Consider the following 27,537-nt stretch of genomic DNA (forward strand, 5'->3'; position numbering starts at 1 on the left):
ACTGGGCCTCTAGTTATTTTATAAGAAGAGAAAATTGAGGCTTAGAAAAGTCAAATAATTTTTTCAAAGTCACACTGATAGTAAGAATAGAGATAGAAATACCTCACTCCAAAGCCTAAGACTCCTAATGTCTAAGGCAGTAGTTCTCAGCCTTCCTAATGCCGTGACCCTTTAATACAGTTCCTCATTTTGTGGTGACCCCCAACCATAAAATTATTTTCGTTGCTACTTCATAACTGTAATTTTGCCACTGTTATGAATCATAATGTAAATATCTGATATGCAGGATGTATTTAGGCGACCCCTGTGAAAGGATCGTTCAACCCCCAAAGGGGTCGTGACCCACAGGTTGAGAACTGCTGCTTTACAGTATTTTCTCAGTGTTGGGTAAGCTAAAGGAATTATGTAAAATACATATTCTGATACAGTATCTATGTGGCTTCGTTAGAACTCACATCCCAGTGAATAAAAACCTTAATGAAATCAGAAGCAGAGATATTTGCATTTTTTGTATTTATAAATGACTATGAAGAGGTTACACTATTTCTAGTGGTATGGAATAATTAAATGAAAATTACTAATAAGTGCTGCCAAATCAATCTTGAATACCCATTTATTTGGTAGAAAGTGGTAGGTTAGATGCAATTGTTTCCCATATCTCAGATAAGCCTTCACTATATGAATTATCTTAAAAATGTACTTTAAACAAAAAAAGATAATTAGATAATTTTGTTTTCTATATACTGCATTTTCTTACAATATTATATAGGTTTGAAATAGTATATTATTTTATAAACTCATTAGTCATTCTTAACCCATGAAAAAAATCTTTTTCAAATCCTAACTTTACAAGAGATCAGTCAGATTACAGTAGTTTCCTACTAAATGTGTCAAAGTCTAAAATTTTTACATATGCCCTTTCTGTTCAAAATTGTACATTTCTATGGTAGAAAAAGTTGATTCTAAAATTTGAAGTCATTATTGACTGACATAATTGAGTCAAATACAGACATCTTAAGATTTCAAAACAAGGATTACTTACATAGAACATTGATTTTTGAAAACAATGAAGTAGTATCGATTTATTGTGAGTTCTAAAATGGCATATTGATGATACCTCAAAGGAGAACAAAAATTAGGTTGTTATTGATCAGTAATTCCTAAATGTGTGAGGCAGGCTTTATTAGAAGGGTGTCTATTAAAAATACAGATTCCTAATGAGAAAACATCAGAAAGGCTTAAATTGTGAGACATCCTACAAAATAATTGGCCAGTATGCTTCAAAAATAAAAAATGTCAAAAAAGATGGAAGAATTATCCCAAATTTGAGTAGTGTAAGGAGACATGACAACAAAATAAAATGTAGGATTCTGAATTGGATGGTGACCAAAAAATACCAGAACTGAGAAAATTTGCATGAGGTCTATAAATAAATTAATAGGATTGCGTAAGTGTTTATCGCCAGGTTTTGATCATTGTGCCTTGGTTACATATAATGTCAGCATTTGAGGAAGCTAGTTGGGAAGAGCCTAGGGGAGCTCGGATCTGTTTTTGCAAGTATGAAATTAGCTAAAAGTAAAAAGTAAAGTTGCCCTAGCCAGTTTGGCTCAGTGGATAGAGCACTGGCCAGCAGACTCAAGGGTCGAAGGGTGGATTCTGGGTCAAAGGCAGGTATCTCGGTTGCAGACTCCATCCCTGGCCCCTGTCAGGTAAATGCGGTAGGCAACCAATTGATGTCTCTCTCACATTGATGTTTCTCTCTGTCTTTCCCACTCTCTATAAAAATCAATGGAAAATGTCCTCAGGTGAGGATTAACAATAATAAGAAAAGAAGTAGAGTTGTAGGTCTCAGCCTCAGGATACTGATCTAGTAGGTGGGACCCAAGCATAATTCTAAAAAATCTTTAATGGATTCTCTGATGCTCCACCAGATTTGGGACCCACTTGCCCAGGACAGTTAGTGCAGAATACTCTAGAAACAAACGTTCGGGATAATAAAACTATTTATAGAACATTTAAAAATATCAATGTGCTGTTACCTACATCATCTAAATTAATCCTGAGAAGGTCTGAACTAGGCAAGGCGCAGGTATTGGCAACACTAAACTAGTAGCAAAACTTCAGCTCCAAAAGATGAACTAGACAGTTACAAATTCAATAAAAGACAGTAGGGTCTCTTTATTATTCCTAGTCTACTATTTCCAACATATCCTACTGATTTTATATTTAAGTAGATTTTATTTTAATGAAATTTATTGGGTGACACTGGTTAATACGATTATATAGGTTTCAAGTATACATTTCTGTGACACATGATCTGTATATTGGATTTAAAATCTTACTGATTTTAAAACCAAAGAACAATCGATTCTTCCATCATGAATCACAGAGTTTACTATTTTAATTCTAATAAAACATCATTATAAACGAAACTAAAATTTCGGATACATTCTTCAGATAAACTGATTAGTTTGCTATTTCCAGAAATATCACCAAAGTAAAGCAAAAAAGTAATACAGACTATATTAATAATAAAGGCTTTGTGCAAGTTTTGTTTTGTTAAAACATTAAAGGGATCTGTTAGCAAACTTCAGTAGCATATAATAATTATATATCACAACATAGCTTGGTTCAGGAAGCAAAGAGCAATTGCAAACTAAGTTTCATTTGAAATGTTAACTTATGTGAGAAGTCTAAAGCACTAGAAAACCTCTTTATACTTGACATCTATATTTGATTTTCAGATGTAATTTATGCATTCATCTATATCCTGCCCACATATTAGTAGAGTCTGCATAACAAGCTGCAGTCTATACAGTATCAATCTGTAATTGCACCCTGTTGATTCTTTGCAAAACTTGGACAAACACTGAATCGTATCCAATTAGTCAATTTGTTGTAATTAATGCATCCAATTAAACATAAGTGAAGGAAACAAGCAAAAATATATGCACATTTTAATTTTTCTTTGCAAGCCAAGTGAAAAACACTGGGGCTATTTTTAAAGTTATTCAACATAAACTTTTTTTTTTAATTAACACTTAATTTGGTGAGATTGCTCCTGCTTCAGGTTCATTTTAAGACTCCAGCTTAAACTCATCTGCACAAAACAAGGTTTAAAGGGGTTTTGTATTTTAGTTAACCTTAAATTTGTGAGGTTAACATTGTATTTTAAGTTTTGGGTAACTTGGACTATAAATTACTTCCTATTTAAGGCTGGACATAATTTTTCTCAAGAAGTTGAAATTACTTAGTTATTTCATACAATGTTGCTAAGGATTAATCATAGTTAATATATTTATCAGCACAGTTTAATCCTTTTTAACATTTTACTTTTCAATTACAGTTGACATTCAATATTAGCACAGTTTAATTTTTACTCCTAATAAACATTTCTTCTTAAAAAAATAAAATGGTGTTTATGTTTAAAATTATTGACAAATAGGGACATTAAAATCAAATACTTTACATCAGTGCTTCTAAGATACACATTTTCCCATATATTAACATCTATGAAATCAAGATTCACCTAATCATCAACAATATGCCAACTTTAGTTTTAGTTGGCAATATTTTTATCTTTTATTAATTTATTAATACAAAATTATTGTCTTATAATCAATGACATCTTAGATGTAATGAAATAAAGCACACAGTTTGCTAATGATAAACCTTACTAATACAATTTATATAAAAGTATACTTCTTAAAAATGGAACTGTAAACCTTAATTACGTTCATAATAGTAATGTATATATCAATACTTTCTATAGATGAATGTTTCAGATTTTCGCTGAGTTTTAAGTTTAGGTATTAGGGATAATGAAATCAATGAAACATTTTATCTGCTGGGAATTTAAAAATTATAGAACGTATACAGACTACTAATGGCATATGATTTATTAAAAATACATAATAAATTTATACATACATTTTCAAATTGTTTTATCATATGCCAAGAAACAATGAAATAAGTTCTACATTTATAGCTTATCTAAACAAATACTAAATTCCTATCATCTTGACTACTTGCAATCAGGATCTCATTAATCACTTTATTAACATAAACTACAAAGTGATCATTCCCAATTTCTGAATTCATCTGATTTTCCCCTCAGATTTTATTTCTATTATTTTCCCCTTATATTTTATTTAGACGTAAATGCCCCTCTAGAGATACTAGTATGCATGTGAACACAGGTTAGTTTTTTTTAATAAACACACACATACATATGTGTATACATATGATGGTAGCTAATTAATACATGTTATTTTCCTTATACTTGAGCTTGATAAACATTTCCTAATTTAGATGTTTCTGCTTTAACTAAAAAGCTACTTCTAGCATCTGATAACTAGCATGCCTAAAACAATAATTATCAAATTCAAAAAAAGTTTAGTCATGAAGGACTATTACAGATTAAATATATAGGGCCACAAGAACATTAAGTATCAAAGGCATTCTATCTATGTCAGTCTGATAATCTATAACACAAATAAGTAAATTCTAACTGACAACATGGAAACAATTTAAATGTCAAAGTTATAAATGTTTCATCATGTGATATTATAATATATAATTTAAAACTGAATAGAGCCTTAGGAAAATTATACTGGAAGTCTTAGAATGAATTTTATTTTAGAATTTAAGTTTCTACTATTCCTAAACCATAGTTATATCCTTGTGGTTTCAAGAAGGATTAGCCTGCCATTGTTTTTGATTTAACAAATCAAACTCAACCATTTGTTATCTTTTAATATTTCAACTTTTATTCCTTCACTCATGCATTCATCCCATAAAATTCATTCCATCCCCATCTATTATGTACCTACTATTACTTAAGAAGTTCCTGCTATTTTGCTGTTAATCTACTTGAAAGGCAGCTTGTTAGAACATGAGTGCCAAGATATGAAGACATTAAAATAGAAAAGGGTTGTTTCTGGTCCTACCTCTTTCAGGTCCTACCTGCCACTTCTATTTCAACCTACACCCTTCCACATAACCATGGGCAACTCTTTCAAACTCAAGCATATTTCAAACAAAATTTACCTGTCCTAGGCTCGATCCCCAGTGTAGGGGGTGTGCAGGAGGCAGCTATTCAATGATTCTCTCTCATCATTGATGTTTCTATCTCTCTCTCCCTTTCCCTTCCTCTCTGAAATCATTAAAAAAACAAAACATTTACCTGTCCTACATGCTATTCTAGCTAACCTGACAGAGACGTGCTCATATGGAAAAAGCCATTAAAAAGTTAACCTATTCTCCTAGCAACTGTTTTCGTTTTTGTCTGATTTTTTTTTAACTGGTCTTATTTAGGAACAGAGCTTTAATGGAAAGAAAACCTAGGCAGGTGAGTGAGAGTTTAGGTTGGAATGAAGGGTGTGGCTCCTGACCCTGTTTTCCTTCAACAGCTATCTGCTATGTATGTTTTCAGGAAATAACAATAGCTAACATTTATTACATAAATCCCAGGTACTATTCTGTTTGCTTTAAATGTTATTAAATCATTTTATCCTCAAAATAATACAACAAGGCAAGTACTATCATCATCCCCATTTTATGTGTAAGAAAACTAAAGGTTGAAGAGATTAAGTACTTGTTAAGTCATGCTGCTTGTAAGTGACAAAACTGGAATTTGAACAAATGCAACTGGTTCCAAAGCCAAAGAATTTGAGCACATTATCATATTGCATGCCCAATCTAACTCACAGAACTGCTGTCAAGATTAAATGAGACTAAATCAAAGTGCTCTGAAAAGGACACTCTACTCCTTGTATGGTTAAAACATTAATCTATAAGTGACAGAAATAATAAAAAGGTTCAAGCACACTAGTAAGCACAGGCAGTATTGGTTTTCTTCAGTTGAGTCTTCCTAGAGTACGTAAAAGCAAACATATGGGTTATATAAACACCAACACTGACTATGCATCAACCACACTTACTGCTTACAAATTTACTTTTAAAATTTATATTTCACATTATTGATGGTTATTCTAAAATGTATTCCCTTCAATTTTATCTGATATCAATCATTTGATATTAGCAACAGCTCAATTCATTCAAAACTAATGGGAAAACAACATTTTATAAGAAAATGTTTAATATAGCATAAAATGCTATGAATTAAAATATGTAACCAAGCTATATAAATGACTCTTCACACAAAAATTTAAAACTTAGCAAGTTCAAAATTATAAAATATAATGGTTTATTGGAAAGCACAGAAATGATATACTTCAATTGACTATTATAGCAACACTAGATGGTATATGAATTTCATTTCCAACTATACATTTCCTCTAAAATGAAAATAATCATTGGCTTTGATAAAGTTTTACTCTAACAGCTTAATAACAATATATACGCAAGCTTCAATTTTACTTACCTGCCTACAATTTAGAAATTCCTCTATCAAAAAGTTCTATACTCTCATGATCACTTGCATTATTTCATTTTATTTTTTCCATTTTCCTTGCATTATAGTGTCCGTTACTGGCTTTTAAGAGCTTGTTTATGACTAAAGATGTTAACCATTTCTCATGCATTGCAAATGAAATACCATGTTTTTGTTATTAAACTTGTGTATTAAATATAATCATGTTGTTTTTTAAAAAAGTCTTATACTATCAACAGTACTTTTTAGCAACTACTCAGTATCTATCCAGTACAATTATCAGTTTGTGTTTTCAAGAATGTTATCTATAAAAACAAGTACTAAATTGATCAATACTGTGCAATATTAAAATAATTTATTGTTAAACTATTTCGAACAAAAATATAAACACCACAGAATGAATCAGACACTCAACTGCAATAAATTACTGTTCCCTACCATATCATTTCACATCTTTCAAAAAAATCCACATTTCTCTATTATAATTTAATTGTTTCTAATTTCCTCTAACGTACATTGTTTTTTCTTGAGCCCAGCTCACTTCTGGTATCTTTTGCCGATAGCTACCCTTCCTCTACCTCCCACCCCCATTTAAACTTACTGTAACTTTTCAAGTTTCTCTAAAAATGCCCTCATTTTATGTGTTGTTTTTAAATATCCTTTCAAAGGTACACAACGTTGTCCAGATCTATGACTTCAATTATGTTAACTTTCAATACATTAAAGGATTAAAATATGAGGTTTCGCAAATTAAAACTCGACATAATATTGGAAAAATAAGATACTTTCGTACCAAAACCTTTAAGTATGCAAGTAGTGGAAAGTTATCTTTAAAATTTTATTTAAGCTATCTGCAAATAAAATACAAAATCAATAATATTAATTATTACTCTATTATTGCAAGAGAGCACATATTATTTAATTGTTTGGACTGAAAGGCATCAGGACCTAACAATATAATTCAGTTTGGTGGTTGCATTTAAAATGCTGAGAATTAATTTGTTTTAAAAAACTGTGATAGTTCTAAATATCTACATAATGTATCAATAACTTCTTAAGCAAATGAAGATTTCCATAATAAGAGAATTATTTACTGGTACTTTCTTGCGTAGGGGAAAAAAGGAAAACAGTAAATACTTTTCATATAAAGCCTGCAAAAATGACCAAATATTCTGCAAAAACAATTCTAAACTATATTGACCTTAGGTTGTTTTTACCCTTGCATATAAAACAAACATACATATAGAACAAATAATACTTACTACATTTTACTTTTTAAATATGTATTAGATAATTTGTAAATAAAAATGCTTAGGATTAATATATCCTCCTAGAGCAATTCTTTGTCCTTGTATTTCTCTTGGAGCATTAATCCTCACCTGGCCTCTTGATTACATGAATTAAGAAAGACCGTAAGAGCCAGAGGGCTGCTTACTGTTGATTAAAATAGTCTTAGTTTTCATGCCATTTCATTTAGTGAAAGGTTATGAGAAAATTTTGTATTTCATGTTTCCAAAGTATAAGGTGCCCAATGGAGTATGACTCAGAGCTTAAAAGATCTTATAAAGAATTTCAATGCATGTTCTGTAAAGAAAGTAAATTTGAAACTGGAACAGCAATATGAATTTAGTTTTGTTTGTTTTTCTTTTTGTTTGATATACAAATATTTTCTTTTAAAATTCCTTTTACTAATATTAACTTAAAAAAGAAAGCTATGTTCACAGAATGATAAAATTTAGTAGATCCTGGAATATTACCTAATTCAGTCAAAAAAGAAACAGTACACATAGTCTCTAACAACTGAAAACTCCAAAGTGGGAGAAAACTCATCACACGCACATCAAAGGAATTAAATTTGATTCTTAACCAACTTACCCAATTTTTGACTTCTCTTTTAACTTAGAACAAGTTCTTGCTTTTTTGCTCTCTTTGTCCTTTGGCTTGGCTTTCATCCTTCTGCCTCTCTTCTCCTCTCTGCCTTCAACTGAAGCGCTAGGAAAGTTCTCAGGGCTCATGACTCGCGGGATATTGCGCTCCCCACGCTCCTTTGCTTTGGCTATGGCCTCTGATATTATACGATTGGCCTTTTCTTGCTTGCTTTCTGATTCCACCTTTTTTCTCTGCTTCTTCTCGGACATGATCCTCACCTGGGTATTCTGCAACTTAGTGTATGTCCCAGAACCATCATTCTTCTTGGAAGACGGAGGCTAGAGAAACCAAAATATTATTTATACAACATACCAGGGTACATAAAAAAAAATGAACATAAATATCTGAATATTTTAAATTAGGCTTAACGAAGTAACAAACATGAGCAAATATGTGAGTGTTACAAACTGAAAATTAAAACATTTTGCTAGTGTAGAAATTAGTGTAGGTAAGAAATAAAAATCTCAACTAGTTCTTTTAAAAATGAAGGTTAAAAAAGTATAATACAGATTCACTGAATTTTTCATAGTATTCTTGATTAGTTGATTCAAATTTTATCCTGTAAATATGTTATACATTTGGAATTTTTTAAACAGTCTTTTCTTTCTTCTTCATTCCAGAACTCTGAAAATTATTAATACATTTAAATTAGCAATTTTAACACAGAATGGCTACTCCTATTATAATTGTTAGAAAAATAAAGCCTCTGGTTTACAAGAAAATAGAACTAGAACCTGAAACATTGAAATAATTTTAATGTGCAATCTAGGCAGCAACATAGCTAGTTAGTAAACATTCCCATACTTAAAATTAGAGAAAGTTTTAGTTTTTCCGTGAAAGAGTTAAAATGTGTCCCTCCCCCCCTTTCTATATCACAATTATTTTGCTCAAGCAATTCTGGGAGGAAAAAAAACAAGTTTTATAGTTTTATGTTAAAATTATTAATATTTAGCAATATCACAGGAAGCAGATCAACAGCATTTTTAAAAGAATATCCTTTTTAAACACACATTCATCCACATATAGATCACAGTTTTGTTATGTTCTTACCCGTAAACATGCCTCTGACTATAGCAAAGGAAAAAACCACCAGGAATTTCCAAACACATTTTCATGCTGATTCCAGTGGGCTTCACTGGATATCTTTTCTATACCTGCCTCATCAAAGGTTTCATCTCAGTGCTGCAGCACTGGGAGAGGAAGGAAGGCTTAGAATCGCTCACTAAAATGCCACCTTAAGGCCTACAGGCTATAACAAATAACCAAGACTCGAGAAAACAGCAACAAGCTCAAGATGGCGATGCAGTACGACTCCCGCAGCAGCAGCCAGTAATAAGGAAGGTTATTCAATCCCATTAGCCTTTTAGCCCAAAGAACCCCTCCTCCTCCCACTCATTCAGGCTTTCACTTACCCTTCCTCTTGGCCTCTTCACTGAAGACATTTTTGGCGTCAGACAAAGGCTTGCCCTCTGCTTTTTCACCACCCCAGGCAGTGCTCAAGAAAAAAGCATTGAAAGATTCCTAAATGGCCTATTTAGCAAGCTGCAACCAAGAGATGCACAACCCCTCCACAAATACACATTGTGACTGATCAACACATTTCTGCCTTAGCAAGTTTATCTCCACTGTTCATCCTATTTAGATATGAAAAAGGCTGTAAAGTCCTCCTGAAAAGCTGAGTTCCCTCAATAGCTATAAGCAGATAGCCAGATTCCAACAAAGCACAGAAAGAAATGCATGCACAAAGCATCAAAATGCATCAGCATGAATATTAGAGATGTCGTTAAAAATACTGACTCCTTCTGCGGAAGTAGGCCAGCAGATGGTGCTACCAGTTATTATTCCATTAGACTCTGCAATTTAACCCCCAATGGACTGTTCTTCCCTCCATGTAACACATTAACTCTCAATCTGCCATTTCCTGCAGCCAAGTTTTTAAAAATATACATTAAAAACCTGACTTTTAAAAATCATCTGAAAACTAAAATGATGGTGAAATAGCTTTCTTTATGTAGCTACTGGTATTAAAAAACAAAACCCAATGCAATTTTTACTGGAGAAGAATACTTTTCCTCATGAAACCCTAAAATATTTCAAATATAAAAATAGCTAAAGGCAAACAAAGGGTTAAAGAGCAGGTCATGCAAATGAACACATAGCAAGTGACTTCTCTTTAAGAAATTAGATAAGGTCTCTTATGATTCTTCTAACAATAAGCTAACAATGCTATTTTCAAAATAGAGAAATTAAGCTATTTTCATTTAAATTCTAAACAGAATTTTAAAGTGAACTCACCAGAGTTGTCTATAAAAAATTACTAACCACACAAATTTTTCCTTAAATGTGAACACATTAATTTTCCTAAAATAAAAATATAAAATCTTCCTAACCTTTGCCCCTCATATTCCATTTTAATTGCATTGCTGAGTTTTTCAGATAAATTTTTAATTTTAGTTCCTTGCTAAAAATAAGTAAGTAGGCAAGTCCACCTGAACTTGTTCATCAGTACAACTTTTCCTTCCATAAAAATTTGAGACTATTTTAGTAAGCGGTGTCCTTAAGTATCTGAAACATAATTTTCACTGCTTAAAATTTAAGTTCACCTCTTTCATTGATACTAATTTCTCATTTGGTCGTGGCAAGTCATCTGTTATCTCTATCAAAGAATCCTTTTTAATTTTTTTTTTTTCATTTTAGGCATCGGAAAGTCTCAAAACCAAGTAATACTATATGAACAGTGTCCTAGAAAGACCAATCTGGACAGCAGGAGAGAAAATTAAAGACAGAGGACTGACTACTAATGGCAAGGATAGGTTCTGAATGACCCGAGAGGTCATCTATGTAAAAATCACAATGACCAATAATAAGGGCGAATGCTTACCAGGTGCTTATTTTATCAAGTGCCAGGCACTATTCTAAGCATTTTGCATGTAATAACTAATTTAATCCTGAGTGATAATAGGGTTATAGTGACAATACAGTAGCAAATGGGAGACATACTTCTAGAGCAGAATTGCAAAATGATAGAAACTAAGAGCAAAGAATTTAAAAAATCGTAACAATACAAGAGATAACACTTGTTTAGTCCTTACTTTGTGCCAGGCACTATTACTAATATTACATATATAGTAGGTCAATTAATCTTTGAAACAATCCTGTGAGAGATGTACTACTATTAACCTCATTTGATAGCTGAGGATACTTAGGCATAGAGAAGTGACATGTCCAAGATCACAAGCTACTGAATGATTGAGCAGGGATTAAAAGGCAGAGAGAGCCTCATTATGAAAAGCATGCTCTTAACCACTATGTCATATTTGGTTCAAATACCATAATTTAGAGGGACTAATTTGAACACAGAAAAAAGTAAGTGACTTTCTCAAAATTGCAAAGAAACTAGCAATAAAGCTAGGATGAAATGTAGGTCTTATCACTGCCCTTTCCAAGATGTAGAAAGCAATTACATATGGAGGGGTATGGCTGAAGAGCAGGGAGAGTCAATATTTGGTTTCTAGAATAAGTAACTGGTACAGAAGGCAAAAGAAAATCTAGTTGATAAAGGGTGTGTATGTGTGTGTGGCAAGTTTAATTATTTTTACACTGAATTTGAAATGGAGAGCTCCAGTAACTGGAAATTTAGAACTGGATTCTCAGAGAGGACAGGTCTAGAATACCAGATAGGGAATCATCTGCTGTTTTCTCATTTCTGTAAAGATTCCCAATAGATTCTATTATTTTACTCAAAATCTAAATGACTTAACATTAAATCTTAATAGTAGACAACAGGGAATCTATGATTAAATATTCTTCTATTAGAATACAATATTTTAAAACTATATTCCTACAGATCAACATTGAGGTGTTAACTAAACATTTTCCATTCACACATACGTTCAACATACAAAAGGGTAGCTGCTAGACTTGTTTCAATGTTATATTTTTTCTCCCTTTACCCTACATAACCACTACTCAAATTCTGTCAAATGCCCTGACCGGTGTGGCTCAGTGGATAGAGCGTCAGCCTGTGGACTGAGGGGTCCCAGGTTCGATTCTGGTCAAGGGCATGTACCTTGGTTGCGGGCACATCCCCAGTAGGGGGTGTGCAGGAGGCAGCTGATCGATGTTTCTCTCTCATCCATGTTTCTAACTCTCTATCCCTCTCCCTTCCTCTCTGTATAAAAATCAATAAAATATAGTTTTAAAAAAAATTCTGCCCTAACTGGTTTGGCTCAGTGGATAGAGCGTTGGCCTGCGGACTGAAGGGTCCCGGGTTCGATTCCGGTCAAGGGCATGTACCTTGGTTGCAGGCACATCCCTAGTAGGAGGTGTGCAGGAGGCAGCTGATCGATGTTTCTCTCTCATTGATGTTTCTAACTCTCTATCCCTCTCCCTCCCTCTCTGTAAAATCAATAAAATATATTTTAAAAAATAATAAAAAAATATTCTGTCAAACTACTTAATTGTATTTAGTTTTGTTTTCTTCTTAGTCCCAACAGTCCTGCTGTATTAAGTTTCCACTTATTAAGATTCCATTGTAGTTACTTAGAAAATATTCTCTTATCCACAGAAAATATACACTAAAGTCTTTGAGGGTGATGTTCCATCACCCTCGTACTTTACAATTATTTACAAAATGAAAGAATTTCTTTGTATTTCACTTGTGATTTTTTTCTGTAAAGTTGTCAGTCTCAAAATGTCAGTTTTTTAAAATTTAAAATTAAGGCAAAGGCCTTTGTCCCAAAGAACCTATATGCTAAGTTAAGAAAAAGTAAAAAAGAAGGTGAAGACACATCTATTAATATCATCTCCAAAATTTCTAAGAAAAAGAAATTATAGCAAAACATAAGGTGATATCTTGTGATATATTAATTATTTTGAAAGCAACCGGGAGGAACATATGAAAGACCTGGACACATTACAATATTGCAGACACACAAGGATTTATGGTATGAGTGTTTTTCAAACCACAGGTCATGACCTAAAAGCAAGACATGATATAAATTTAGTGCGGTTAGAATAACATTAAAAAATGAAATAGAAGAGAATGAAAAAGGATGGCATCTAACCTTTATGAATGTTAACTCTTACAAAACCAGAAAGTTTTCATATCACCTGTTATCTTCTTTCCCTTCATGAAAGAACAAAGCAAAGAGATTTTGGCAAGAAACCAGAGGTGTTAAAATCTGAGTGAGGACTCAGGTCTCTTCCCTCATGGTGGAATAATTTTCCCACGTACTCTACCCCCACACTGGGGAATTCATCAATTTTAAATATTTTAGTTGTATACAAATACTAAAAATTATTAAATTACCAGTGTGTGGACTTTAAGTGGAAATTACAAACTCAAAAAAGGAGAATGATCACATGGCTGCTACACATCTATGGAGAGCACAGCTTCCTCTCTTGGGGAAAAAGTAGATAGGAAAAAAAGAAGTTCTACTTCACATATTTTAAAATATGAAGGAATAAAAGGTCTCAAATAATTTAAAGGTATAATTCCTTAATAAGAATAAAACACAGCACAAGGAGGTTTCAACAACATAGATAAAACTGCACTGTAGCTAAACATCTTCCAAGCTTTCTCAGGAGACAGACCTCTCAGGCGTCAGGCCTGGAGGACCAGGTGAATGGAGGTTCCATTAGAAGAGAATGTAAAACAGGAAAGACACAGCCAGCCTTGAACACACAATGCAGAGAAAGTAACCGAAGAAAAACACTAGTGAAACCCCACAACCAAAAGTTTAAGGAGCTAGCAGATGAAGAGGAGCTAATGAGGAAAAAAGAAACTACAAGACTGGGAAGATGAGGATCAGGAAAAAGTGGTGACAGGAAAGGGTTAAGCACTCTGCAGTCAAAAGCAAAGTAAATATCTCAAAGTAATGTGAGATTATAAAGCTAACTTACAAGGCATTTTAGCTCCCTTAAACTGTTTATGGCAAGCCAGTGTGCTAGCTTTTAATCTCCTAAAGAAGAACCATCATAATTATCTAGTTAAAAATTCATATTAAACCAGTCTTCCAAAAACAATAAATTTGTAGTTAATCTCAGTAATGTGTCAAACATTAGTGTGGTGACTTCTTTTGTTTTTTATTTATTGCACATGATTTCCCCCCACAAGCTACCAATAAAGACTTGCTTTTAAAGAGAAAAGGGGCAAAAATTGATTCAAGAGTGTATTATAAATCTGTCAGTCTTCTTCTGAGTTTTACTCTTAGATTTGCTTTCAGAGTTTTTGATGGAAGTGAAGCAATTATTTTACTTCACTTTCTTCACATCTGTAAACTGCCATGTTCACAATAAACAGCTTATTTTCATCTTGTGACTTGTGTAGTACACAGGTTTCTACTTGTAGCTAATCACAACATTAATTTTTTTAGTATCGTAAATCTTGAATCTTACATTAAAAAGGTAATACTACAAAAAGTATTGCTTTATCTTAATCATCTACAGAGCAGGTTAGGCAAATAGTAGAGTCTCATAAAAGTTCTGTATTTTTTTAAAATAAAATTTATTACATGACTTACAGGAAACACAGAGAGAGAAAGGAATGTGTTGTAATCCACAATATCCAGAATGTGGGAAACTCTGTAAGTGGCTCTGTTTCTTCAGCAAAGAAATTGTAAAAAACAAAACAAAGAAGTGTTCAGAACTATAGATTAAAAGAGACTTAAGACTAAATGTAATGCCAAAATAATAACAAATAGAAGAAAAAAAGGGCCACTTAAAATACATATCAACCAACTATAGTATGTGCCCCCCCCTTTTTTTTTTATAAAACAAATAAAAGCTTTAAAAAATACAATGTGGCCCTTCTTTTAATTTCAACCTGAACACATTAACTGTAAAAATACATTTACTAAACTACAAGGGAAATTTCAACTTTGGCTATTTGATTATGAAGGAAGTATAGTTATTTTTTCGGTGTGAAACTGATTTTGTGTTGTCTTAAATACAAAAATCTTTGTGTTATTAGATATATAAATTGAAATATTTACAGATGAAGTGGTGATTAGCTGGACAAGAAAGCTGGATGCATGATGGAAGAATGATAAGCAATGAAGACTGAAAAGCAATGGGTTAGATTATCAAGTGTCATAAATCATCTATAATAATAAAAGTGTAATATGCTAATTAGACCAGATGTCCTTCCGGATGAAGCCGGGGCTGTGAGGGAAGCCTGGGTCCCAGATGCCAGAGGGAAGCCCAGGACCCGGGTGCCAGAGGGAAGCCAGTACTAGCAGCCGGGAGAAGGAAGGCCTACTCTTGCATGAATTTCATGCATCAGGCCTCTAGTACTAAAATATCTGGACTTTATGCTGAAAGAATTAAGGAATTAGTAAATAATCACATATAGAGAAGTAACAGGATCAGATTTTTATATCAAAGTTTGCAAAGTGATTCCAATAAATATACCTGAATACTGGATGACAAATTTGTTTATGAAAAGGTCATACATGAAATAAAAACATGTAATATTCAACCATCTGTTATTGTATATCAGTTTGTGTTGCTTTTTTAATGCTGTATTGTTCAAAAGTTCATCTATTGCATCCAAACACAAGTATGTTTTTAAAACCACAAACCTTACCCAGTTCACTATTGACTGACAATACTATTAGTAAATATATTGAATTCATCAGTCCCTAAATTACCCATGACACTGAAAGCTATTCAAAACATATATAAAAGGCTAATATGCAAAGTCTCCCTGGGGTATGGGGGGCGCTGAGGGATCGAGGAAAGGAGGAAGCCAGAAGGTGGGGAACCTGATTGGCCCTGATCACCCACCAGGCCTAGGGACCCTACCCGTGCACGATGTCATGCACCAGGCCTCTAGTTCAAAAGATAATATTATGATTAAGGGAAGTTTCTGAGTCAGCTTGCCCTGGGTTCTAATTCCAGTTTCATCATTTACTTGGGCCTCAGCTTCCTCTGAGGAAATAACCTATCTACCTACTATGGCTTAATAAGTTTCCCTACTGGAAAACATTTGCACCAGTTAGACTATATGACCCAGTCTGTTCATCATCCCATGTAAGTGAGTACTCTGCACCTCTCAGATTATATCTGTTCAGGTGCAATATTTTCAAGGTGATTCCATCTAGTAATAGGCCATCATTATTCTTGATGGTCTGATTATCTAAGAATGTTTTTAAACTGTGAGCCATCAATTCAGTGAATAGCCATTAAGGTTACATGGTTGGTAAGTAGCAGAAAGGAGTTTTAAACCCAAGGCTGCTTAACCAAAGTTACTATTTTATTTTATTATTAAAGTTTAATTATGCAATATTTTAATAGAGAAAATTAAGAACCATGAAACAAGATTAAATAGATATAGTATTTGCTTTTTATTTTAAATCTGTCATTTAAATAAACAGGGATAGTCCTAGCTGATTTGGCTCAGTGGATAGAGCCTGAGGACTGAAGGGTCCCAGGTTTGATTCTAGTCGAGGGCACATGCCCAGATTGCAGGCTCGATCCCCAGTAGGGGGCATGCAAGAGGCAGTCAATCAATGATTCTCGTTCATTGCTGTTTCTCTCTCTCTCTCTCCCTTCCTTTCTGAATTCAATAAAAATATTTAAAAATAGCCCTAATCGGTTTGGCTCAGTGGATAGAGCGTCGGCCTGCGGACTCAAGGGTCCCAGGTTCGATTCCGGTCAAGGGCATGTACCTTGGTTGCGGGCACATCCCCAGTTGGGGGTGTGCAGGAGGCAGCTGATCGATGCTTCTCTCTCATCGATGTTTCTAACTCTCTATCCCTCTCCCTTCCTCTCTGTAAAAATTCAATAAAATATATTTTTTTAAAAAAAATTAAAAATAAACAAACATGCCGAAACCGGTTTGGCTCAGTGGATAGAGCGTCAGCCTGCGGACTGAAGGGTCCCAGGTTCGATTCCGGTCAAGGGCATGTGCCTGGGTTGCGGGCACATCCCCAGTGGGAGATGTGCAGGAGGCGGCTGATCAATGTTTCTCTCTCATCGATGTTTCTAACTCTCTCTCTCCCTTCCTCTCTGTTAAAAATCAATAAAATATATTTAAAAAAATATTTAAAAAAATAAAAATAAAAAAATAAACAAACATATATACTATAACTATTCCATTGCGTCCCCTTCCTTCCTCAGTGTTTATGAACTATGCCTCTAAGATCAGTGGTTCTCAACCTTCTGGCCCTTTAAATACAGTTCCTCATGTTGTGACCCAACCATAAAATTATTTTCGTTGCTACTTCATAACTGTAATGTTGCTACTGTTATGAATCGTAATGTAAATATCTGATATGCAGGATGGACTTAGTGGTATTTTAATACATTTAATGTTTTATTAATAGAATTAAGGATATGTATGTATAAAATTTCATTTAAAATAATTATAAAAATAAATTCATTTTTTCATTTAATTAGGGTAGATATTTTTCTTTATAGTTCAAATTACTATACATTTAAATGTTTATTACTAAAATAGCTTTCAAATATTTATAATCTTTCTCATTCTTCTTTCACTTCAAGATAAAAAAAAAATCTTTTTTTTTTTAAATCCTCACCTGAGGATATTTTTCCATTGATTTTTAGATAAGAGTGGAAGAGAGAGGGAAAGACAGAGAGAAATATCAATATGAGAGAAACACATAGACTGGTTGCCTCCTGCACACCCCTGACCAGGGCCTGGGCGAGGGAAGAGCCTGCAACCGAGGTACATGCCTTTGACTATAATTGAACTTGGGACCCTTCAGTCCACAGGCCAATGCTCCATCCACAGAGCCAAACCGGCTAGGGTAAAAAAAATCTAAAAGATCCTTAGCAACTCACTTGTCTTTTTCAAATTATGCTAAATCCCTTTAACTTACCCCAGTCTTAGCCAACATTTTCCCTGAAGAAAAAATAAGTTTAGAAGGCACATTAAAACAAAGGTAAGGTAACAGATTCTAAGAATGACAGAGGGGGAACTCATAGCTGTTTACAGATAGATCAATGCTCTTCAAAGGACATCCTGACAATAAGAGAATAGGCAAAAAATTGTATGCCAAGGTTAATTACTAATTTTTAAAAAATGACCCTTCCCCAGCGCCAAAAGAATGTACTACTCCTCGCTCTCCTAGAACATGCTCCAGGTGCACGGGAATTCTCCGCCTGACACAGTCTCACACCCACTTGCAGAGGCTGCCTGGGTCTATATCTACTCCCTAGATTTGTTCTCTCAAGGAATTCCTTGTTTGGCAAGGAATATGTATTGCTCGTATGCACATGCGTAGGCCAGAGAGATAGTGAGAGAAAGGTGGAGCTTGGCTATGTAGGCGGAGGAGTCCACATGTGGTCAGAGGCCCCTGGAGGTGCAGGATGGAACTGGGGTAGAAATGGAATGTAAATGGCCCACTTCTGCCACACTCTGGATGTGGGACTCCAGAGAGTCCAATAATTCTAAATCCAAACCAGCACTTCTGTTTGTCAAGAAAGAAGGATAGAACATATTTAAGAGTTTACTGGCTTTATATACAACATTTAAATATTTTGACATACAGTATGAGAGGTTCCATTTGTACTCTTTTCCTGCGGCTCAGAAATATTAGGACAAGCCTGCACAAAAATGAGTTAAGAAACAGTTATGTAAGAAAAAGGATAAAAAGGAACTAGGATTAGGGAATCTCTTTTATGCTATGTCACTAAAAAGCTACATAGACTACACAGATATCTGGGCCTCTACAACTGTAAACTATTTAAAACTTGATTAATGATTAAAGTTCCTTCTATTTCTAAAAATAAATGTTTAAAAACAACTTAGAGCAAGAAATCATTATTAAACAACAAGCTGACTTTATAATTTATAAAGCACTTTCAAATTCATTGTTCATTATCACATTTACTAATCAGAAATGCCAGCAATATAGAAATACACATTACAGATGAGAAAACTGCAGAGACGGTACCTTGCCTAAGACCACTATCATGGTAAATGGCAGGGTCGAGACTTGAACCCAGTTCACCTGACTCTAAATTCAGTGTTTGTTCCACTTTATCAAAGAGACTTACACATGAAAGCCCACTTTCAAAAGGTTAACTGTCCAACACTGGAACTGAGAAACAAATGGCTGATGCCAAAAACAAAGATGAAAACGACCTAATTCCTCTCTTTCACAAACAGCTTATTTGTCTGATGACAAAAACTCATGCATTCAACTTCTGAGTCATTATGGCTCAATTCAGTAAGCGATACAACCGCATGAGTAACATGAAGAAAGTGCTGAAAGCATATGATATAATTTAAGAGTTGATAGCGTTTTTTAAAATAAAATACAGTTAACACTTTGGAAATCAGATTACCTGATTTAAAAAAATAGTGATGATTCCTGAAATACTTCAATATCTAAGATGACTATGATTTAACTTGAAATTATAAAATTATTTTATAACATTATATAAATAATTATTTAAACAATTAAGTAAAAATACTAAATTATGTATTACAAAATCATAACTTTGTTATCTTTTCTCAATACCTGCTTTTCTCAAATCTGTGTTCAAGTCTTGGGTCTGTGACTTATAAGCTATTGTACCTTGAATCTGGTTTCTTTATTTATAAATTAAGATATCACCAGTAACATCATAAGATTATTGTGAGGATAAAATGTGTTGACATATAAAAAGTACCTAGCAGCCCTAGCTGGTTCGGCTCAGTGGATAGAGCGTCGGCCTTCGGACCAAAGGGTCCCAGATTCGATTCCAGTCAAGGGCACATGCCCGGGGGGGCATGCAGAAGGCAGCCAATCAGTGATTCTCTCTCATCATTGATGTTTCTATCTCTCTCTCCCTCTCCCTTCCTCTCTGAAGTCAATAAAAATATATTTTAGAAAGTACCTAGCACAATGCCTGGCATAGGGCTGGGGTTTACCAAACAATTGTTGAATAAATGAAAATTTTGTGGGAGTTTTATCCTCCAAAAAATTGTTTTTATTTAAATCACTTAAGTATACATTATTGAGAAATCTGAAACCATAAGGTCCAAATAGCCCAACTCCAATCATTTCACTCTAGACCACTAGACAATTCCTAGTATGAGAAGCAGAGAGAAAAGACTGAGCAGAAATTATTTTTCTGCTAAAAGATAAGATACTCAAACATGTTTTTTTATAATGTGAAGTCATAAAATCATAAAACAGTCCCTTGTTAATTCTTTAGTTAAATATTTTCTAATTGGCCTCATGGCTTAGAGGCAGAATAATGGCCCCCAAAGACATCAACTGCCTAATCCCCCAAATCCGTGAATGTTAAATTACATAGCAAAGGGGAATTCAGATTGCAGATAGAATTAAGGTTGTTAATCAGCTGACCTTAAAATGGAGGGAGCTTATCCTAGATTATCTCAAGGATAGGTGGAAGAAAAAGGCGGATAAGAGTCACGTAATGAAGGCGGAAGAGAGTCATGTAATGAGAGGATGACTCTATCAGCCATGCTGGAGTTGAAGACAGAAGGGAGCCACAAGTGCAGAATGTGGGCAGTCTCCATAAACTGGCAAAAGCAAGAAAATGAGTTCTCTCCTAGACTTCCAGAAAGTAACGTACCCCTGCCAACGCCTCATTGTGAGATCCATTTCAGACTTCTGACTTCTAGGGCTGTAAGATAAGTTTGTGTTCTTTAAAGACACCAAATTTGTGATAATTTGTTGCAACAGTATTAAGTAACTGATATCTGGCTGTAGATCATGTCCAGCTTCAATATTCACACACTCTAAGGCAGCGGTTCTCAACCTTCCTAATGCCACGACCCTTTAATACAGTTCCTCATGTTGTGGTGACCCCCAACCATAAAGTTATTTTCGTTGCTAATTCATAACTGTAATTTTGCTACTGTTATGAATCGTCATGTAAATATCTGATATGCAGGATGTATTTTCATTGTTACAAATTGAACATAATTAAAGCATAGTGATTAATCACAAAAACAATATGTCATTATATATGTGTTTTCCGATGGTTTTAGGCGACCCCTGTGAAAGGGTCTTTCGACCCCCAAAGGGGTCGCAACCCACAGGTTGAGAACCACTGCTCTAAGGCAACAGAGGGTGATGTAGGCTCCAGAGTCCTACTGCTTACATCTGAATCCTTGGTGTGCCATTTACCAGGTGTCTGACCCTGAGCAAGCATTTAACCATCCTATCCTTCAAGCCTTTATCTGTAAAAACATTAGATGATAATATCTACCTCCGACTTGTTCTGAAGATTAAATGAGAAAATATATGTAAAGTCATAAACATGAGTATAGCTGCTGAATATTCATGATTTATTTGTACTTATCTATATATATAAAAGCCTAAGCAATCAGCCAACCCGCCAACTGGTTAACTGGCCAACTGGCCAGTAGCTATAATACACAATAACCACCAGGGGGCAGACACTCAACACAGGAGCTGCCAAGCTGCAGTCACTTGGCAGCAGCAGTTTTCAGATGAGGAGGGAGCCCGATTCCAGGGTGCATCACCTGAGAACCGCCCTCTCGCAATCCAGGACCTCCCAGGGGATGTTGAAGATCTGGTTTCAGCCCAATCCCTGCAGGCCAGGCAGAGGGACCCTGCCAGTTTACAAATTTGTGCACTAAGCCTCTAGTTATTCATAATTATACAAATTTTCAAAGGAAAGTCTGTACATTTACCTTGATTTTCTAAGAATCTGTCTAATCATAGAAGCATACTTTATCTGGAAAGATATTCATCCTCCAAAATAAGCTGGTTAAATAAATTATGGTATTCTACATAATAAATTATGGATTTGTGCACCGGTGGGGTCCCTCAGCCTGGCCTGCCCCCTCTCACAATCCGGGACCCCTTGGGGGATGTCAGACTGCTGGTTTTGGCCTGATCACCATAGGCCAGGCTGAGGGACCCCGCTGCATGACGCCTCTAGTATGCATATAAGATCTTTGGTTTATCTCTTCCCATCCCCCACCCTCCCCCCTTCCCTCTGAGACTCATCAGTCTGTTCCATGTTTCCATGCCTGTGCATTGAATGTCTGCCCCCTGGTGACCAGTGTGCATCATAGCTAACAAACGGTAGCTTAGGCTTTTATATATATAGACTAGAGTCCCAGTGCATGAAAATTTATGCACTGGAGGGGGGTCCCTCAGCCCGGCCTGCCCTCAGGGGCAGGAGGCGACCTGGCGATCAGGGGAAGGGATGCCCCCATCACACCTCTCCTGCTGCCACTGCCAGCAGCGCAAGCCTCGGCCGGCCCTGGTTACCTGAGCCTCGGGTGGCCCTGGGAGGCTGGGTATCACCATCCGAGGCTTACCTGTGCCTCGGGCCAACCCGGGGCAGCTGGGGGCGCTGAAAGGACTAGGGGTTTCTGGAAGCAGGCTGTGCACCTGCCGCCCCAGCGGGGCTGAGGGTTCTGGGCACCGCCATCTGTGGCTGTGGGTGCTGCCATCTTTGAGGGCAGGACAGTCAATTAGCATATTCCCTCCTTATTGGCTGTGGGTGCTGTCATTTTTGGGGGTGGGGCAGTCAATTAGCATATTCCCTCCTTATTGGCTGTGGGCGCCATCATCTTTGCAATGGTGTGAGGGTCAATTAGCATATTCCCTCTTTATTAGATAGGATTATACAATCATTAATATGGGCCAAGATGGATTAACAGAAACTGGATTTACCTTCAGTCTTGAAACAACTGAAAAATCAAACAAAACATATAAAACAATAGTTTTTAGACACTGGACATCAGGCAACCCATGACAGTGATCCCTAAGAGAATGGATGCAAATGAGCAGGGCTGACAAGGAGCGTGTTTTTCAGCTGCAGAACAAGGAGAGCAGAACCCCAGGTGAAATGTCACAGCACCCCTGAGTAGAAGAGACAGACTTGAAGTCCAGGGAAGCCAAGGAGGCTAGTTTCCGGGCAAGGTCTGGAGGGGAGAGAGCTTCACAGGAAAGACCTCCAGAGATCTTCAGAAGGTCCCCTCTTGAGGCTTCAGATAAGTAACTAATCAGCACTACCAGTTTGTAAAGAGACTACCCAAGGCCCAGGAAACAAACCGCCTGAAAGGAGCTGAGACCTCACTAGGGCCAGGAATAGTACATCTTTCCATCAGCCATAGTGAAAAACCTTCTATTTCACAGGGCACTGGACAGAAAACATGGCTATGGTGGCAGCAGTGGGAGGACATTAGCCTTAGGCTATACACTGGTCTAGTCCAGCCTAATGAAGTTTCAAAAACAGATCTTACCAAGATAAACCAATTTCCAAGAAACTGTGTTCCAAAACAAAACTCAAGAATATGTCTGGAATGTAAAACGTTGCATCACTCAACAACGAAAAAACTCACAATTTGTACCATCCATTCAAAAATTTTCTAGCATGCAAAAAAAGCAGGAATATACCAACCTACATTGGGCATGAGAGGGGGTAGGAATCAACCAATAGAATCAGACTCGGAAATGACACAGAGAATAGACTTAGTTTATAATTAATTTAAGTAGCTCAAAAGAAAAGGCCCTGCTTTCTTGGCTCTGCCATTTACAAAAGCAATTGGACCTTAGTTGTATATTATATGTACATGATATAATATGTATCTGAATAATCAAATAATTAGAGACTATCAAAACATTATGAAACAAAAAGCTAATCTAGAAACTTAGAAGAAAACCTACTTTTAAATAGATGGGTCAAATCACTCATTCCAAAACACTAAGCTGGAGGGTTAAGTGAAAGTGCTAGAAACTGACAACTGAAATTGAATCAGAAATGCAGAGAACAGCTCTGAAATTCTAATACAGACCAATGGGGAAGTAGGGCAATTTTTAATTTGAGTTCAAAGGCTAAGGATCGTCTTATTCATTTTCGAACCTCAGTGCCCAGCATAATCTCTTACATCCGGTAGATATTTAGTAAGTAATGAACAAATAAAAGCAGTAAAAATGCAACATTTCCAAAACACAGATATATAATAAAATTCACACCTATACACTCCTTGCATAATTTGTAAGGTATTACTTGCATAATAAATGTGCAAGGTAATATTTGCATAGTTGACTACAGCAAATTACCAGATTTTATTAAACTGAAAAGTACAGTCCAAGCCTCCTCCTAACTGTGTGCTTACTACATTTGTCCATATATTACCCACACCATCTTGTATTAAAATAATTCCATAATTCAAAATCATTTCAGTCCTATTACCCAAAGAAACCTGATCACCCATGTAAGTATTTCAAAGAAACTTTATGCTCATGTTATTATAGGAATAAAGTTAATGGCTCAGTGGCCCCTAACACATTATTTTCAATTTCAGACATTATAATAAGTAAATAACTATGTAGTACTAAGGGATCTGGAAGTACACCTCACCAATCAAATTAAATACAACAAAATTTGTATTTAAAGAACCACTGTGAAGTTTGACTTGAATCTCATGCTCTTTGCATACTGTACTAATCCACTAATTTCTCACCAACAGATGCCTCTTCCTCACCCTTGGAAGTTCCTTCCTGTTCACCTCTCACCCTAAGTATGCACGCCACAGACTAACAGCCTTAAAGCTATTGCGAACGACTACTTTCTGTTACTCTGTTTCCTGGAAGGCAATGCAGAGCTCAACTCTTCTACAAAACAGCAGTACAGAGTTTCATAAAGATCATTAGAACTAGTTAATATTCCACACATTTCCAAACAGCATGAACTCTATGATTCTAACTTTGTTTCTTAAAAATGAACAAAATATGTAGGTACAGGGGAGAAGCGAGACAGACAACAAATCTCATTGGAAAAGTACACACTAAAATGTCAAGAGTGTTATCTTTTGGTAGTGATATTACAAATAACTTATTTTTCATCTGTTTGTTTTCTATGTGGTCCAATTTTTAAAATAATAAACATATTAAATTTCTTAATCAGAAAAAAAACCAATATTTTAAATGTGCTTCAAGTAGTATTTAATTTTTTTTCAAATAGTATTTTAAAGTAAAATTCAGAGAAAAAACGCCAACAAGAAATTATAAATAATTATGTATATCCCAAAATTCTATTTCCTGTTTTGATTGCTATTTCAGCTATCCCACATAATACTTTTTACTGCTATAGAACTTGTACATTAATTATAATTTACATTGAGATCACAGTGATCCATGTAATTTCCACTTCCCAAACAAGATACAAATGAAAAGATTTTTGCATTACAAAATAGTAGAAAGTATTTTAATAACAGAACAATGAAAGGTTTATAGTATTAGTCTCTCAAAATTCCTTTGCTCTAAAAAGAGATAAAAATAAATGAATATATGAAACTAGACCACCAACTTACACCATACACAAAGATAAACTCAAAATGGATGAAGGACTTAAACATAAGACAGGAAATCATAAAAATACTAGAGGAATCCAAAGGCAACAAAATCTCAGACATATGCCGAAGCAATTTCTTCACTGATACTGCTCTCCTAGGGCAATGGAAACTAAAGCGAATATAAACAAATGGGACTACATCAAAATAAAAAGCTTTTGCACAGCAAAAGAAACCATCAACAAAACAAGAAAGCCCACTGCATGGGAGAACATATTTGCCAATGTTATATCCGATAAGGGTTTAATCTCCAACATTTATAGGGGACTCATACAACTTAAAAGGAAGATAAACAACCCAATCAAAAAATGGGCAACGGACCTAAATAGATACTTTTCAAAAGAAGACAGAAGGAAGGCCAAGAGACATATGAAAACGCTCAAAGTCACTAATCATCTGAGAGATGCAAATCAAAACGACAATGCCATACCATCTCACACCTGTCAGAATGGCTATCATCAGCAAATCAACAAATGACAAGTGCTGGCGAGGATGCAGAGAAAAAGGAACCCTCGTGCACTGCTGGTGGGAATGCAGACTGGTGCAGCCACTGTGGAGCACAGTATGGAGTTTCCTTAAAAAGTTAAAAAATGGAACTCCCATTTCACTCAGTGATCCCACTTCTAGGAATATATCCCAAGAAATTAGAAACACCAATTAGGAAGGATATATGCACCCCATATGTTCATAGCAGCACAATTTACAATAGCTAAGATTTGGAAAAAAACCTATGTGCCCATCAGCAGATGAGTGAATTAAAAACTATGGTACATCTACACAATGGAATACTACCCTGCGGTAAAAAAGGAGGCGTTCTTACCATTTGCAACAGCATGGATGGAACTGGAGAGCATTATGCTAAGCGAAATAAGCCAGTCAGAGAAAGATAAATATCACATGAACTCACTCTTTATGGAATATAATGAACAACATAAACTGATGAACAAAAACAGACCCAGAGACAGAGAAGCATCAATCAGACCGTCAAACCTCAGAGGGAAGGTAGGGGATGGTGGGGGGAAGGGGGAGAGATCAACCAAAGGACTTGTATGCATGCATATAAGCCTAACCAATGGACACAGACAACAGGGGGGTGAGGGCATGAGTATGGGATAGGGGGTAATGGGAGGATAAGGACACAAATGTAATACCTTAATCAATAAAAAAGTTAAAAAATAAGTAAATAAGTAAATAAGTTAATATTTTCTCTATTATGTTTTCTAAGTACTTACATTTAGATACACTTGTTATAGCATGTCACCTTTTTTTCCTTTCTCTTTTTTAAGTGGCAAAATTCTAGAGTCAATTATATAAGAAATTAGAGGCCTCTTGCACGAAAAGATTCGTGCAAGAGGCCTTCCCTTCCTCTGGCTGCCGGCACCGGTTTTCCTCCGGCACCCGCACCCGGGACCCAGGCCTTCGCTCCGGCCGAGCCGCCTTCAGTCTTCGCTGCTCCGGCCGGAGCCACCTTCAAGCCTTTGCTGCTCCGGCTGGAGCCGCCTTCAGTCGTCACTCTGGTGCTTTGCGCCTATGTATGCAAATTAACCGCCATCTTTGTTGGTGGGTAATTTGCATATCTTGCTGATTAGCCAATGGGAGGCGTAGCGAAGGTATGGTCAATTACCATGTTTGTCTATTCTTGGATAGGATGTTCTCAGCAATATTCATTGTTATTATGATTGAATTCAGGGTACTCTAAGACATTTGAAATTATATCCACAACTTCCCCACCTCAGCTGGGGAATAAGAAAAATCAAGATTTAGAAATATTCTTTGCATATCCAAAATTTCTTTGAAGTATTTTAGAATTTTAAATAGAGGGCTTCCCATTAATTTTCAAACAGACTAAAGAATACACGATAAGGCAAAAGTAAGTTTACAGTTGTGAGTACAC

The 27,537-nt window shown here is 35.4% G+C and overlaps 1 protein-coding gene across 8 annotated transcripts in view; it reads right to left on the minus strand.

The window, feature by feature from the left end:
* CHD9 (chromodomain helicase DNA binding protein 9) overlaps positions 1 to 27,537 on the minus strand; it is a 111,270-nt gene that overhangs the window by 65,525 nt on the left and 18,208 nt on the right. For 4 of the 8 annotated variants that reach the window (XM_036346601.1, XM_036346600.1, XM_036346599.1 and 1 more), the window contains one exon: positions 8,270 to 8,601. In XM_036346601.1, coding sequence (XP_036202494.1) covers positions 8,270 to 8,601 — 332 coding nt within the window. Of the gene's footprint in view, positions 1 to 8,269; positions 8,602 to 9,373; positions 9,652 to 9,735; positions 10,078 to 20,878; positions 20,910 to 27,537 lie in introns of those variants that run through there. The other 4 variants (XM_036346605.1, XM_036346604.1, XM_036346607.1 and 1 more) reach the window with 3 other exon arrangements.

The sequence above is a fragment of the Myotis myotis genome, unplaced genomic scaffold, assembly GCF_014108235.1.
Source record: "Myotis myotis isolate mMyoMyo1 unplaced genomic scaffold, mMyoMyo1.p scaffold_m19_p_19, whole genome shotgun sequence".
Taxonomy (NCBI): Eukaryota; Metazoa; Chordata; class Mammalia; order Chiroptera; family Vespertilionidae; genus Myotis; species Myotis myotis.